General features: G+C 38.7%; 1 protein-coding gene, 1 long non-coding RNA gene and 1 other non-coding gene across 3 annotated transcripts in view; 2 read left to right on the top strand and 1 right to left on the bottom strand.

The window, feature by feature from the left end:
• Positions 1-1,599: 1,599 nt before the first annotated feature.
• GNAQ (G protein subunit alpha q) overlaps positions 1,600-14,166 on the bottom strand; it is a 322,009-nt gene continuing 309,442 nt past the window's right edge. The window contains exon 7 of the mRNA XM_015093177.3: positions 1,600-6,851. Coding sequence (XP_014948663.2) covers positions 6,661-6,851 — 191 coding nt within the window. The 3' untranslated portion in view covers positions 1,600-6,660. The remainder of the gene's footprint in view (positions 6,852-14,166) is intronic.
• The window catches only part of LOC121818630 (uncharacterized), a 28,249-nt gene continuing 20,858 nt past the window's right edge, over positions 6,776-14,166 (top strand). Inside the window, exon 1 of the long non-coding RNA XR_006058645.2 lies at positions 6,776-14,162. This is a non-coding gene — a long non-coding RNA (uncharacterized LOC121818630). The remainder of the gene's footprint in view (positions 14,163-14,166) is intronic.
• On the top strand, positions 8,191-8,262 carry TRNAY-GUA (transfer RNA tyrosine (anticodon GUA)). The gene has a single exon. It is a non-coding gene; the product is annotated as a tRNA-Tyr (tRNA).

The following is a 14,166-nucleotide window of genomic DNA, read 5'->3' as shown; positions in this document are numbered from 1 at the left end:
TCGACTGAGTGCCTTTCACTTTTCAGGGCCTTGAAATAACCTGGACCCAAATTTTAGAAAGCCTTGGCAATGAAACAAAGGTAACGCATACATAACTTAAGAGAACAACCAGAAACCTACCCTTAACCACGGCATTTCACTCTCCAAACCTGATCAATACTTCACTAAAGGCTTTAAATAAATACAGAGCAGCTGATGAACATGGAAATGACTCAGAATCAGACAACAAAAGAGAAAAATAAGATGCTGGCTAACTATAGAAGTTGCTCTGTACACACTGTCAAATGAACCACTGTTGTTCCTTGGTGTCAAGTTCTACTCCCGCCTCTTTGCTATGGTTGAATTGGCATTTCAAGAGGAGAAACTGCCTATCACATCCCAAGAGAAAAAACGAGAGGAGGCAGGGAAGATGAAGGGCCAGGCAGAGCAGCTCTCAACAACTCTTTGTTTCCAGGATAGGTCAGAAAAAAATCTGACTAGGCAGGCTTGCTCGAGGAGTTGAAAGGTCAAGTTAAAATATTTGGCTCAAATAATATTCAATGAGTTCCTGTCTTTTTCTGTGCATGGAGGGGTCTTCAAGATGATGATAGAGATGGACCAAAGGTCAGGTCCTGGTGGGTCAAACCCCAGCCAGAGTGAGGAGGGCTAGAGGCTTAACACCCCTGTTTCTGGGGAGAGAGGCTTTGAGAACTGTCACTCCAGGCCTGTACTAATGATGACAGTCCCCAGCACACCATTTCCTTCATAGGAGGATACAAAGAGAAGGGACACCACTTGACTGAAAATAGTCTCTAAAACATGGAAAGGATAGCAGAACCTTAAAACTAAGGCTTTTAAGTAAAAATGACACTTTCTTTTCAAAAGTATATGGACAGAATATGATTTTAAAAGATACAAAATTCCATAAGCAAGGATTGGGCTGCCAAATACAAAAACCTTATCACAATTGTAGCAGGAGTCTCCTGTTACGGTTTCACATCCCTCCATACACACCAATTTTCTGGAAAGAACTTGCCGCTATCACCCCAAGTTCACAAAACTGCTAGAAAAAGAAAAGCTAGATTTCAGCTCCTCTCAAAAGCCTTGATGTATGTTTCTGAAAGTCACCGTCTTAAAGGACATCTACCTCAGGTCCTTTTGTCACGTGGAGTGGACCTCTCATTCCCAGGCCTGAGACAGGAAACTGTAAGCCAAGCCTCTGCCTGTGAGGCCTGCTTTCTTTCTCTGAAGAGACAGCCTCAGGGTGAAGACAGGTGGCTTGTTATAAGTCTTTATTGAGCAGCTATTTAACCTTGTTTTAACAAATTGCTTGCAACCTAAATTAGGGCAAGATTTTTTTTTAAATTTGATAAATACTATCAATATAAATGTTTCCACTAAAGCAGCTGGAAATTTCTGATTATATTCACAAATGAAACTCTTTTTTATTTGTTTAAAAACTATTTAACCTATCTACTTCGGGAAATGGATGTGCATCATACAGTGCTTTAGAGAAGGAACGGTTGATCCCAATACTCACAATGCAAAAACATTCTAGGAGAGGCTTAAGCAACTTCCAGAGAAGGAAAACTCAAGAATGAAGAATACTGTAGTACAAACTTATGGCCAAAAATACTGTATTTTTAACCAGCAAGATCATTGGGGCATTATTATACAACATTAGGTGTTTTTTTTTGCAAAACTAGTTCCCATCCCCAAACAATAGACAATACATGCATTTGAATGACATTTTAAGAACAGTAAATATGATTCTTTTAAATACTGCAAGTTAAAAATGTTTTCTGACAAAACTCCCTAAATACATAAGTCTAGGAAGGGTTTCCAACATGATGACAGGTGAGGAATCCAGCAAGTTGCATTTAGAGAGTTCTTTGAGGAAAAGAAATCCACCAAAAACATGTGTTTCAGTCAAAGTAACCTGAACAAAGTTACATAGTAATTTTCCATCTTCCTTTTCTAAATTTAAAAATATTCTACTGAAGAATATCTTCCTGTTTTTTTTTTTCTGTCTACCAAAGCTTATATGGAAGTTAGAATTCCTTCATCCAAGTGAGATCCAATTTCACCCATAATGTGTAAATGTTGTTTACTATTGGGTTGGAATTATACAGGGAAATGGAGGATACATGACAAGGGAGGTAAGAAGAAAATTAATACTTGAGCACCTACTATGTGCTAGGTATGTATGCATACTTTGAACAGATGATTTTAGAGGCAAGAGGGTTACTGAAGAGCATTGGTAGTTGAGACAGCAAGAAATTGTTATCCTGTGAGAAAAACAAATGGCAACTTTATACTACGTATCTACGAAGTAGCAGGTGCCTGGCTCCAAAAATTTCTAGCTAATCCTATACAACTAAGCCATTTCTTTTCCTAAATTGATGGAATCAAAATGAAATCCCAAAGACATAGTTACCAGGACAGATCTATTAATGCTACATATGCTGGAAATATGCAGAGATAGATAAACATACAATATTACTAGTTTCAATTTTTGTGTGTTTCTAACCAAAGAAAAATCTTTGGAAGAAAATATGTATACCAAGCACACCTTATCTGTCAATTGAGATGTTGTCAATTACCAATTAAGTGGTTTTAAACCCTTATTTAATTTTAAGAAGAGCAGCAATATACGTTACAATATTTGGGTACACTTTATTTTTATATGGGTTAACATTCTGCTATATTTCATTTCATTCATTCTTTTTGAGAAACTGAAAACAAAGGGAAATTGAGGGTAACTTGAAGATTATTTCCAACCAGTATCTTGAGTCTTGCAGTATCTCATTATGCAGCCCTTTCTTCCCATTATTTTTATATATATTTTTTGCAAATAATAGTCATTTTTGACCCATATCCAGCATAAATAGCTTTTCACCCATTACTAACTTAAGACAACTAAAATTTACAATCATGTGGCAGTATAAATTTTAAAATTACAGTTCGTACACCTTGACAATCAAGATAGTCTGAAGTACAAAAAGTAAATTGTCCTTTAGCTGAATTACCTTTTTAAATATTAGACCTGCTAGCTAATCTACAAAAAATTACAAGTTTCGGTGTTCTTCAAATACCTTTTGTAGATGTCATCTGCTAGTAAACAACATATGCAGGTTTCTAGAATATTTTCCGCGGCACTCTACTCATGACATTCAACAGAGCTCTTTATATGAAAATGTATCGAAAAACAAACAACTTTGAGGGGAGTTATTTACTTTTGAATGGGTGTGTTATTTCCCTTTGTTTCAGATATGAGGCACAAACTTCTGAATTTAAGCTCTGTAAGGCATAGTACAAACCTCCAATTTACAAACAAGGGATTCTCTGTGGGTTGGAACTGCCATGTCACGCAAAAAGGGCAAAATCATCTGTAAACTGGTACACTGCAATGTGTTAAGTGAGTCATGAGACGGCTGCTTGCCTTGGTCTGCGGAAGAAAGGTTTCTGTGTTTGTGTTTTTGAATAAGACATGCCCAAGTCACCACACAACTTGCCACAGGCCTCCGTTACTGAGAGCATCAACAAGAGGGGTCCGGCGGCACACGCTTAGAACGCTTGCAATCACGATAATAATATAAAGCATGAGTAAACTTCGTTTTTATACAAAACTGAAAAGAATCCCTTCCCACCCCAGCCCGTTCAGTAAAACCCCAAAGAAACAAAAAAGAAAATCCTTTAGCTTCAACTGACTAGTGTGGATACAATTCGGTTTCTATGCATCACTGTAACTAGGGTGATCAATTTTTTCCCTTCTCAAGAAAAGGGATCTTATCATGCACCCTAAGATGAACAGTGAAACCGCAAACCTCAATTCTGCATAGCAATTCCATCCCAATTTCATGAAGACAAATATAACAATCTTTCCCTGTTTTGCTCAGCTTCTTGGAGCTCTGAGATCAGGTTTAATTGACTACATCTACTATAGCTCTATTAAATAGAATATCCTGATTCCCTAAAACTGTTAACACTTATGATCTTGTGATGAGGTTTTCTCTATACACACTGTAGGCCTTCAAATGTTGTTTATACGTTTTTTTTCCTTTTTTTTTTTCTTTTTTTTGTTTTTTTGCTGCACCAAATTTAAGATCGCCCTTTCAGGCAAGCAGTGGTTGCTAGCTATTAAAACATTTCCTTAGTGGATCACAATAGCTTCTAAAACTGCCTTTCTAATAAAGGCCATCAGAGAGGTAATACTAAACTGTGCATTTGCCAAATAAGAATATGAATTGTATAAAAGCTCATATTCCAATCCTAGGTCAAATGGCAAAAGTTCTACAAAGTTGGTTTCCATGTTTGTATAAAAGCTCCAACTGATTTTATGTATTCTGCTATGAAATTACCTTTGGGTCTTATAATCAGTATACCTCTACTTAGGAATGTGCAAATGATTTTATATAGCACGATGCTAGTACCGCTCTGTACGATAGTAAGGTTTTTTTTTTTTTTCTTTTCTAAATGGAAAAAAAAAAATCCCTAGTCAGAAATAAACTGACAAATTTACATTCTCCTCTCTTAAAAAAGTAAATAAAATAACATTATTCAAAATGTGAATTAGCTATGAGACATACAATTACATAGATACATATCAATACAGCACATTCAATCTGCCAAAAAATTAATGATTACAAAGCCAGTAAGGATGATGCAATATCAAGAGAGAGATGTATGTACAATGATTAGAGCATTCATAATTGCACTATACCTACAGGCAGTCTGTTTCTTAATTAAATTACAGGTGCTTTCTGAATAAAGAGAGAAAAACCAGGTAACCTGTGTACTTTGAGGCTGGCAGAGTAAAGAATGGGAACATTCCATTATTATTGAATAACTCTGGTACTCATCTGATAAGCCATTAATTTTCTCTCTCCTTTGTTGTTTCAAAACAGTGATTTACATAATAGTTTATAGATTCCTGCCAAATAGTACTATAGTAAAATTAGACCAGGATCATGGCCTAATTCTACCTTCCCAGCAGGTTTAAACCATCATGATTTATTTTCTTAAATTATATTTCAATTCAAGCTGCTTGACAGAAGATCATCAATACATGTGCTGTGTTTTTTTGCATTAGTTGAAAAATTGCACATATAGAATTCTAGATCTCTCTCCTACTAGGTTCAGTTACATAGATACACATTCTATAGAACAGAGAGGTTACTTATGAGTTTCGGTCCACAAATCTTCCTTAAGTTCAACTCAATCAGTTACCAGTTTAAGATCCTAAAGATGGTAAACTAGCAGTAACTTCAGAGTCTGCAAATTAAAGGTGTCAGAGAAATACTACTGACCAGTGTTTTTGGCAGACCTACTTGACCTTAAAGAACACAAAGAGAGTAAACTGGCTTCAAATGAAAAGATCAAAGCAGATTTCATGGGGTATCACACAAGACAGCTTTTCCACATTGCTGATTCAGACGCTCAACATGGAATGTGGACACTAAACAGTGTGATTTAAAGGCAAAGAAAGGATGGACTGTAAGAATCAAGTTCACAGCGACCAACAGTTTGGCAACTGGTGCTTCAGGTTCGTTCTCAGCCAAACATTTTAGGCTTCACAGTCTTACTCTCTTACATTTTAAGATACTGGCTTTCACCTTTTAAGCTTTCATTAGTTTTTTTTTTTAAAAGCCAGCTTTGGCAACATATATCCACAGTTAAAAGTCATTTTAAAATTGTGGCCCAAACACTAAGGGAAAAAAAAAAAAAAAGAGGGAGAAGAAATTTAAGGAAAAAAAAAATTAAGAGCAACCTATGAGAAGGATCTGGGCAGCAGCCATTGGGATAATGTAGTGTCTGTTGGCATATTTTTTTGGCATCTGCAATTTGAAGAAAAGAGGGTGGAGAAAAAAATGGCAAGAAACAGGAAGAACAATGGCACATGATATTTCAAAAGGAAGAACTCCTTCTGTGTCTTGGCCCTTGCTTTACTGACTTCTGTATGGTCTGCTGAGCAACCAGTTATGGCTGAAGGTAAACTTCAAAAAAAAAGACCAAAACACAAGACACTTAACCGTTAAACGGGCATCCACTGTCCCAGCCCAAAGTGAGGCAAGACAATATATTTATATAAAAAGACCTCTATATGTGTATCCAGAGCAATACATGTAAAACCACAGTATTAATACTTATAATCCTTCAGCAAAAACCACAAACTGTTAAATTAAGCTGATGTCGATGGCTTAAATTGAATGACATCGTCCTGACTCTATCATTTGAGAGAAAAACTTGACCAAGAATGGAACTAGGATAAAGGCCATTGTAATGTGGGAAAAATCAAGAGGAAGGGATGGGTTGGGAAAAGGGAAATCAACTTCATTTTGCTTAATAGAAAAGAAAGAGAGAGAGAGAGAGAGAGAGGAAGAAACAGCTCTTATTTTTGTGAGTGCATGACTGAGAATTTAAAATACATTGAGTCACAAGATTTTGCCTAAAAAAAAGAGAGGAAATGTGCTGGGACTGTACTTCAGCATCCTGTTTTTCCTCTGAATTAGTTTAAATAAAATCATAATATTTACTACAAACTCTGTGGACACGCTCACACAGAGTCCAGGACGGCAATAAATTAGTATTATGCAAATTGTTTTCCACAGAAATACAGTCCCTCTTGTTTAGCTTCACTAGCCCACCAGGGAAGGGAAGGGCGGTGTCGAGGAGGCACAATTAGACCAGATTGTACTCCTTCAGGTTCAACTGGAGGATGGTGTCCTTGACAGCAGCAAACACAAAGCGGATGTTCTCGGTGTCTGTGGCGCATGTGAAGTGCGAGTAGATGATTTTGTCACTGTCTGGGTTCAGGTCCACGAACATCTTCAGGATGAATTCTCGAGCTGCCTGGGCATCTCGCTGGGGTCCTGTTGGCCAAGAGAGAAGAGGGACATTTGTCAGCTGGCTGATCTGTTAATGCATTTGCTCCATGTTTACTAATGCTCATGAAGACCTCTTCACTGCAGATCTGATCTATTACAAGGGTCCTCCCAACACGACTATGTGTTGTGGCTCCTCTTTCTCGCTTTAGCTGCCCATCCATCCATGTCCATCCATCCACAGAATGTGATCTTGTGAGAACAGGCAGGTAAGTAGTGTGAAGGCCAGGCTAAGTTTAGCTCTGATGCTTTGGGACACAAGGAGCTACTACAGAATCTTCAGGTAGGGATGTGATTAGCTTACTTCTGGTTGGACTGAGTTAATTGCGCTGGTTTCAGCTGCATAACAAGTGTGCATATCATATAACTGCCTCAAGCTCTCTCGTCAACTTGCCCCTGTGTACTCCCCACCCAACCTGCTCCCACTTCTTTATCGATCCTTTTACATTCTCCAGACTGAAATCTCTCTAAGAATAGAAAACCTGTTTCTTAACCTCTGGTCTGTCTATAACTGTCCTCTGCAGGCTCATTTCTGGTGTTTCGGAAAAAAAACAAAAAAAACCCAAAAAACTCCCACATTTACATAGAATTTAATTCACTACATGTGATGATTAAAAAAAGCCAGTTTATGTTTTCTTACATTTATCCAGGGTCTCTCATGTGTCTAGCACTGTTTTAGATGTTTTTAAAAAGGATGTGAGTCTGAGTGAACTCCAGGAGATGGTGATGGACAGGGATACCTGGCGTGCTGCAATTCATGGGGTCGCAAAGAGTTGGACACGACTGAGCGATTGAACTGAACTGACTGATGATACATTTATCAGAATATATTAAGAACTTATTTCATAATTTTGCAATAGAGTCTTAGATATGACACCAAAATCAAAGGCAACAAAAAAGAAAACAGATCAATTGGACTTAATCAAAATTAAGAACTTTTGCACATCAAAGGACATTATTAAGAAAGTAAAAAGACAACCTACACACTTGACTATACAGCAGTAATTAACACACTGTAATTCAACTATACTTCAATAAAAATAAATTTAAAAAAGAATGACAAAAAAAGACAACCTACAGAATGGGAGAAAACATTTGCAAATCATACATCTGATAATGGATAAATATTCAGAATATACCAAGAATTCCTCTACAACTCAGCAATAAAAAGACAACCTGATAAAAGATGGGCAAGGGATTTCAATAAACATTTCTCCCAAGAAGATATACAAATGGCCAATAAGCATGTGAAAAGATAAACATTATTACCTATTCGAGAATGCAAATCAAAACCACAATATGACACTGCTTCACATCTACCTGGGCTTCCCTGGTGGCTCAGAGGTTAAAGCATCTGCCTGTAATGCGGGAGACCCGGGTTTGATTCCCGGGTTGGGAAGATTCCCTGGAGAAGGAAATGGCAACCCACTCCAGTAATCTTGCCTGGAGAATCCCATGGATGGAGAAGCCTGGTAGGCTATAGTCCATGGGGTCGCAAAGAGCGACTTCACTCACTCACTGACTCACATCTACCTGAACGGCTATAATCAAATCAAGTGGAAGATAACAAGGCAAGCATGTGGAGGAATCTGAACCCTTGTGCACTGCTGCTAGAAATGTAAAATGGAAAACAAACAGTGTGATGGCTCCTCAAAAAGCTAAACACAGCATTACCATATAGACAGCAACCCTATTCCTAGGTATCTACCCCAAAGAAGGAAACAACCCAAGGGTCCATCAACATGGGAATGGAAAAGCAAAGGGTCGTATATACAGACAATGGAATATTATTCAGCCATAAAAAGTAAGTTCTGACAGATGCTACAACATACATGAATCTTGAAAACTTATCAGATAAAATAAGTCAGACACAAAACAACATATTCTGCAGGATTCCGTTAGGTGAAGTATTGAGAAAAGGCACATTTATAGAGATAGAAAGTAGATTAGAGTTTAACAGGGGTTAGGAGGAAGGGAAAATGCAGAGCTATTGCTTAATGATTATAGAATTTTGGGGGGCAATGATACAGTTTTGGAAATAGAGATGGCTGCTCTGCACTGTGTGGAGAAGGCGATGGCACCCCACTCCAGTACTCTTGCCTGGAAAGTCCCATGGACGGAGGAGCCTGGTGGGCTGCAGTCCATAGGGTCACTAAGAGTCAGACACGACTGAGCGACTTCACTTTCACTTTTCACTTTCATGCACTGGAGAAGGAAATGGCAACCCACTCCAGTGTTCTTGCCTGGAGGACCCCAGGGACAGGCGAGCCTGGTGGGCTGCCATCTATGGGGTCACACAAAGTCGGACACGACTGAAGCCACTTAGCAGCAGCAGCTCTGCACTGTGAATGTCATTATAGTATCACTGAACTGCATGCTTCAAAATGGTAAAATTACAAAATTTCACATTACATATATTTTACCATAATTTATAAAACTAATGATACATACAAAAAAGAATTGAATTGAATGATATGCTTTAAATGGATGAATTACATATTGTATGTGAATCATATCTCAGCAGAGCTGTTTTAAAAACATAATAGACCCTGATAAATATGTTAATTTAAAACTTGTTGTAAATTAAAAGCAATACCAAAACGTTACCATCTATCAAGGACTGAGAACGTTCTTTCTTTTTTCTTTATATAATTTATTTCAATTTCTGTCTGTTCTAGAATGAGCAGCTTTCTTATATGCATCTTTGTGGCACTATGCATCTGAATTTCTCCCATTTTCCAGTTAGCTTTATACCATGAAAGAAGGATGAGCTCTATAAGCTCTATTCCTCCTCTCTCAGCAAACCCTCTTGGGATCCACAGCTTAGATTTTTTTTTTTTTTTAATCAATATTGTTATTTACTGGTTGGGATAAAGAAATCTTTGACAGTTCTACTGAGGGCCTACAGATTCTAACAAAATACATGGTAAGTTTCAGAAAGCCAACTTGAAAACTTTTCAAACCAATCTTATCAGCAAACAAGCTTATATCCAACACTGCCAGACACTGGGAGGAAGAGTCATGAAAGCAGATTATTCTCAGTTGTACAGCTCACAAAAGGAATATGAATTTCTGACTCAGCCCAGATTGAAACTGTCAATGATTAAGATGACTGGCACTCTATCTATCGGATCTAGTCCCTTAAATCTATTTCTCACTTCCACTGTATAATCATAAGGGATTTGATTTAGGTCATATCTGAATGGTCTAGTGGTTTTCCTTACTTTCTTCAACATAAGTCTGAATTTGGCAATAAGGAGCTCGTGATCTGATGAACTATGGACTGAGGTTCGTGACACTGTACAGGAGACAGGGATCAAGACTATCACCATGGAAAAGAAATGCAAAAAAGCAAAATGGCTGTCTGAGGAGGCCTTACAAAGAGCTGTGAAAAGAAGAGAAGTGAAAAGCAAAGGAGAAAAGGAAAGATATAAGCATTTGAATGCAGAGTTCCAAAGAGTAGCAAGAAGAGATAAGAAAGCCTTCCTCAGTGATCAATGCAAAGAAATAGAGGGAAACAACAGAATGGGGAAGACTAGAGATCTCTTCAAGAAAATTAGAGATACCAAGGGAACATTTCATGCAAAGATGGGCTCAATAAAGGACAGAAAAGGTATGGACCTAACAGAAGCAGAAGATATTAAGAAGAGGTGCTAAGAATACACAGAAGAACTGTACAAAAAAGATCTTCATGACCCAGATAATGATAGTGTGATCACTCACCTAGAGCCAGACATCCTGGAATGTGAAGTCAAGTGGGCCTTAGAAAGCATCACTACGAAGAAAGCTAGTGGAGGTGATGGAATTCCAGTTGAGCTATTTCAAATCCTGAAAGATGATCCTGTGAAAGTGCTGCACTCAATATGCCAGCAAATTTGGAAAACTCAGCAGAGGCCACAGGACTGGAAAAGATCAGTTTTCATTCCAATCCCAAACAAAGGCAATGCCAAAGAATGCTCAAACTACTGCACAATTGCACTCATCTCACACACTAGTAAAGTAATGCTCAAACTTCTGCAAGCCAGGCTTCAGCAATACGTGAACTGTGAACTTCCAGCTGTTCAAGCTCGTTTTAGAAAAGGCAGAGGAACCAGAGATCAAATTGCCAACATCTGTTGGGTCATTGAAAAATTCAAGAAAGTTCCAGAAAAACATCTATTTCTGCTTTATTGACTATGCCAAAGTCTTTGACTGTGTGGATCACAATCAACTGTGGAAAATTCTGAAAGAGATGGGAATACAGACCACCTGACCTGCCTCTTGAGAAACCTATATGCAGGTCAGGAAGCAACAGCTAGAACTGGACATGGAACAACAGACTGGTTCCAAATAGGAAAAGGAGTACATCAAGGCTGTATATTGTCACCCTGCTTATTTAACTTATATGCAGAGTACATCATGAGAAATGCCAGACTGGATGAAGCACAAGCTGGAATCAAGATTGCCGGGAGAAATATCAATAACCTCAGATATGCAGGTGACACCACCCTTATGGCAGAAAGTGAAGAGGAACTAAACAGGCTCTTGATGAAAGTGAAAGAGGAGAGTGAAAAAGTTGGCTTAAAGCTCATCATTCAGAAAACTAAGACCATAGCATCCGGTCCCATCACTTCATGGGAAATGGATGGGGAAACAGTGGAAACAGTGTCAGACTTTATTTTTGGGGGCTCCAAAATCACTGCAGATGGTGACTGCAGCCATGAAATTAAAAGACACTTACTCCTTGGAAGGAAAGTTATGACCAACCTAGATAGCATATTGAAAAGCAGAGACATTACTTTGCCAACAAAGGTCCGTCTAGTCAAGGCTATGGTTTTTCCAGTGGTCATGTATGGATGTGAGAGTTGAACTGTGAAAAAAGCTGAGCACTGAAGAATTGATGCTTTTGAACTGTGGTGTTAGAGAAGACTCCTGAGAGTCCCTTGGACTGCAAGGAGATCCAACCAGTCCATTCTGAAGGAGATCAACCCTGGGTATTCTTTGGAGGGAATGATGCTGAAGCTGAAGCTCCAGTACTTTGGCCACCTCATGCGAAGAGTAGACTCATTGGAAAAGACTCTGATGCTGGGAGGGATTGGGGGCAGGAGGAGAAGGGGACGACAGAGGATGAGATGGCTGGATGGCATCACTGACTCGATGAACGCGAGTCTGAGTGAACTCCGAGAGATGGTGATGGACAGGGAGGCCTGGTGTGCTGCGATTCATGGGGTTGCAGAGAGTCAGACACGACTGAGCAACTGAACTGAACTGAAGAAGACTGGCACCATAATGAATTAAAGAGTGTCCCAATTAAAAACATGATATATATATATACACATATATATATACACATACATATATATATATATGTATGTATATATGTATATATATACACAAAATAACTTAGTGTCCTAGCTTATTTAATGTACTATCGTTAACTTAATTCCATTGTTGTTATTGTTCAGTTGCTCAGTCATGTTCAATGTTTGCAACCCCGTGGACTGCAGCATACCAGGCTTCCCTATCTTTCACAATCTCCCAGAGATGGACCAATAGATTGTTAGAACTGATGCAGTCTTCCATTTTCATAAAAGAACATTATCTTTCTCGTTTGTTAATGAAATTTTACTTGTTCTTTTTGGGAAACAAAAGTCTACTCTTTTGACTCTTTTATCCTTTTTTATCTCTGAAGTATATCACAATCTAACTCAAGTTCACTGGAGAGCATTTGGAGTCTGTTATGCTTTTAAGCATAATTTGTTATCTGAATAAACATAAACTACAAAGAAATCATTATGGCCATCACAGCAGGAACAAAAATCCCATAGTCTCTATGAACAGTTTTGCAATTCAAGTCCATGTGGAAATGGTAATTTTCCTTCCTGAAGGGAAATAAAGAAATGACATTCATTATGATTAAGACCTTGTAAGTAAAGAAATGTGGAAGTGTGAAATTTATAATACTATAAACATGTGTATTATAAACATGTCACTGCAGAGTGGGCCTAGAATTTTTTTCTCTCAGGTCATCTTACAAGGGCCTGAAGTCTCCTGGAATGACAGTTGCATCTGCTTTAGGAATAACTATCAGCGTCTTTTATTCTTTTCCCACAGACAAGTTTCCTATATGTGTGATGTGTGTTATCAGGGGAGATGGACAGTAAAAAAAAAAAAATCTTCAGATCTAACAACACTCACAGTGGGCTCATGTTGGAAGGAAGATGCTCTTACTTATAGTGATGGGGAACTCACTGGACAAAGGAGATATGTAAAAAGAAGAGGAAGAAGCCACAGAGAGAAGGAAGAATAGTACTCTAACACTTGCTGCAGGTCTTTATTGCAGGAAAACCAACCCTGGTGTGCTGTTCTGTGTGTGCTGTATGTGTGCCTTGAGCCTTGGTGGGTCTGCTCTGTGCTCTGTCCTCCCGTAAGTATGCACATAATGAAAACATGCTGCCTACAGGCTTGTGCTATGTCAGGGGGTTGTGGTCCTTTCTCACTCGTGGATTTTCACCAAATTCTGAGAAAAACTAAAACAAGTCTCCCTTTCCAGGCACATGAGGGAGGCATGTGTGTTGGGTGGTAAGCCGGAATCTTCGTGCCCATCTTATTTGGGCCAGGCTCGAGTTTAGGCAGTCAGCCTGTTGCTGTGGGAGAGAACTAGTGCTAGGTTGCCTCCTTCCACGGTTTGCTCAGGAGCACTGAGGACTACAGCCTCAGGCATCTGTGACTCGGTGGCAGGCTAGCGGCCAAGTAAAAGGAGGAAAAGAGAATAAGCTAGGCAAGTATTTGTTTTTAAAGGAACCTCAAAGCACAAAGGAAAAGCTACTTGGACAGAGGATGGGAACACACTGCTGACAAGACCAGTATGATAACATCCCTACACGTTAGAATCCTATGTGCCTCTGAGAAGGAACTTCAGTTCATTAACATGTAACGTTTCCCTTCCAAGAGCAGCATTGCACCAAACACACGTGTGATGAAAGATGAGTGAAACTCCATCCTCGATGTGTTGGCATCTTTGGGGAAAGCTATGAGGCCAAACTGAGTATTAGTTTTGAAGTAATTACCTTTCTTAAGGGGTTTGTAGAAGTACAAAAATGCTGCTGAGTTGACATACACACCAGATAGCTTATGCTGATAAAGTATTTTTTAAAAACAGCCCGTTCTCTTGTTGCACCTCTAGAATAGGTACTTTTGGATTTGTGTTCTTCTGTCTGCCAGGCATCGAGCTACGTGACTTGCATGTGTGATTCCACTCAATTCTTTTTTACGCAGGAGGAAACTGAGTACTTAAACGTGACTGAGGCCCCACTGCCGGTAA

The sequence above is a fragment of the Ovis aries genome, chromosome 2 (genome assembly GCF_016772045.2).
Source record: "Ovis aries strain OAR_USU_Benz2616 breed Rambouillet chromosome 2, ARS-UI_Ramb_v3.0, whole genome shotgun sequence".
Lineage (NCBI taxonomy): Eukaryota > Metazoa > Chordata > Mammalia > Artiodactyla > Bovidae > Ovis > Ovis aries.
The sequence above is the reverse complement of the archived record's forward strand: the minus strand, read 5'-3'. Positions and strand labels throughout refer to the sequence as shown.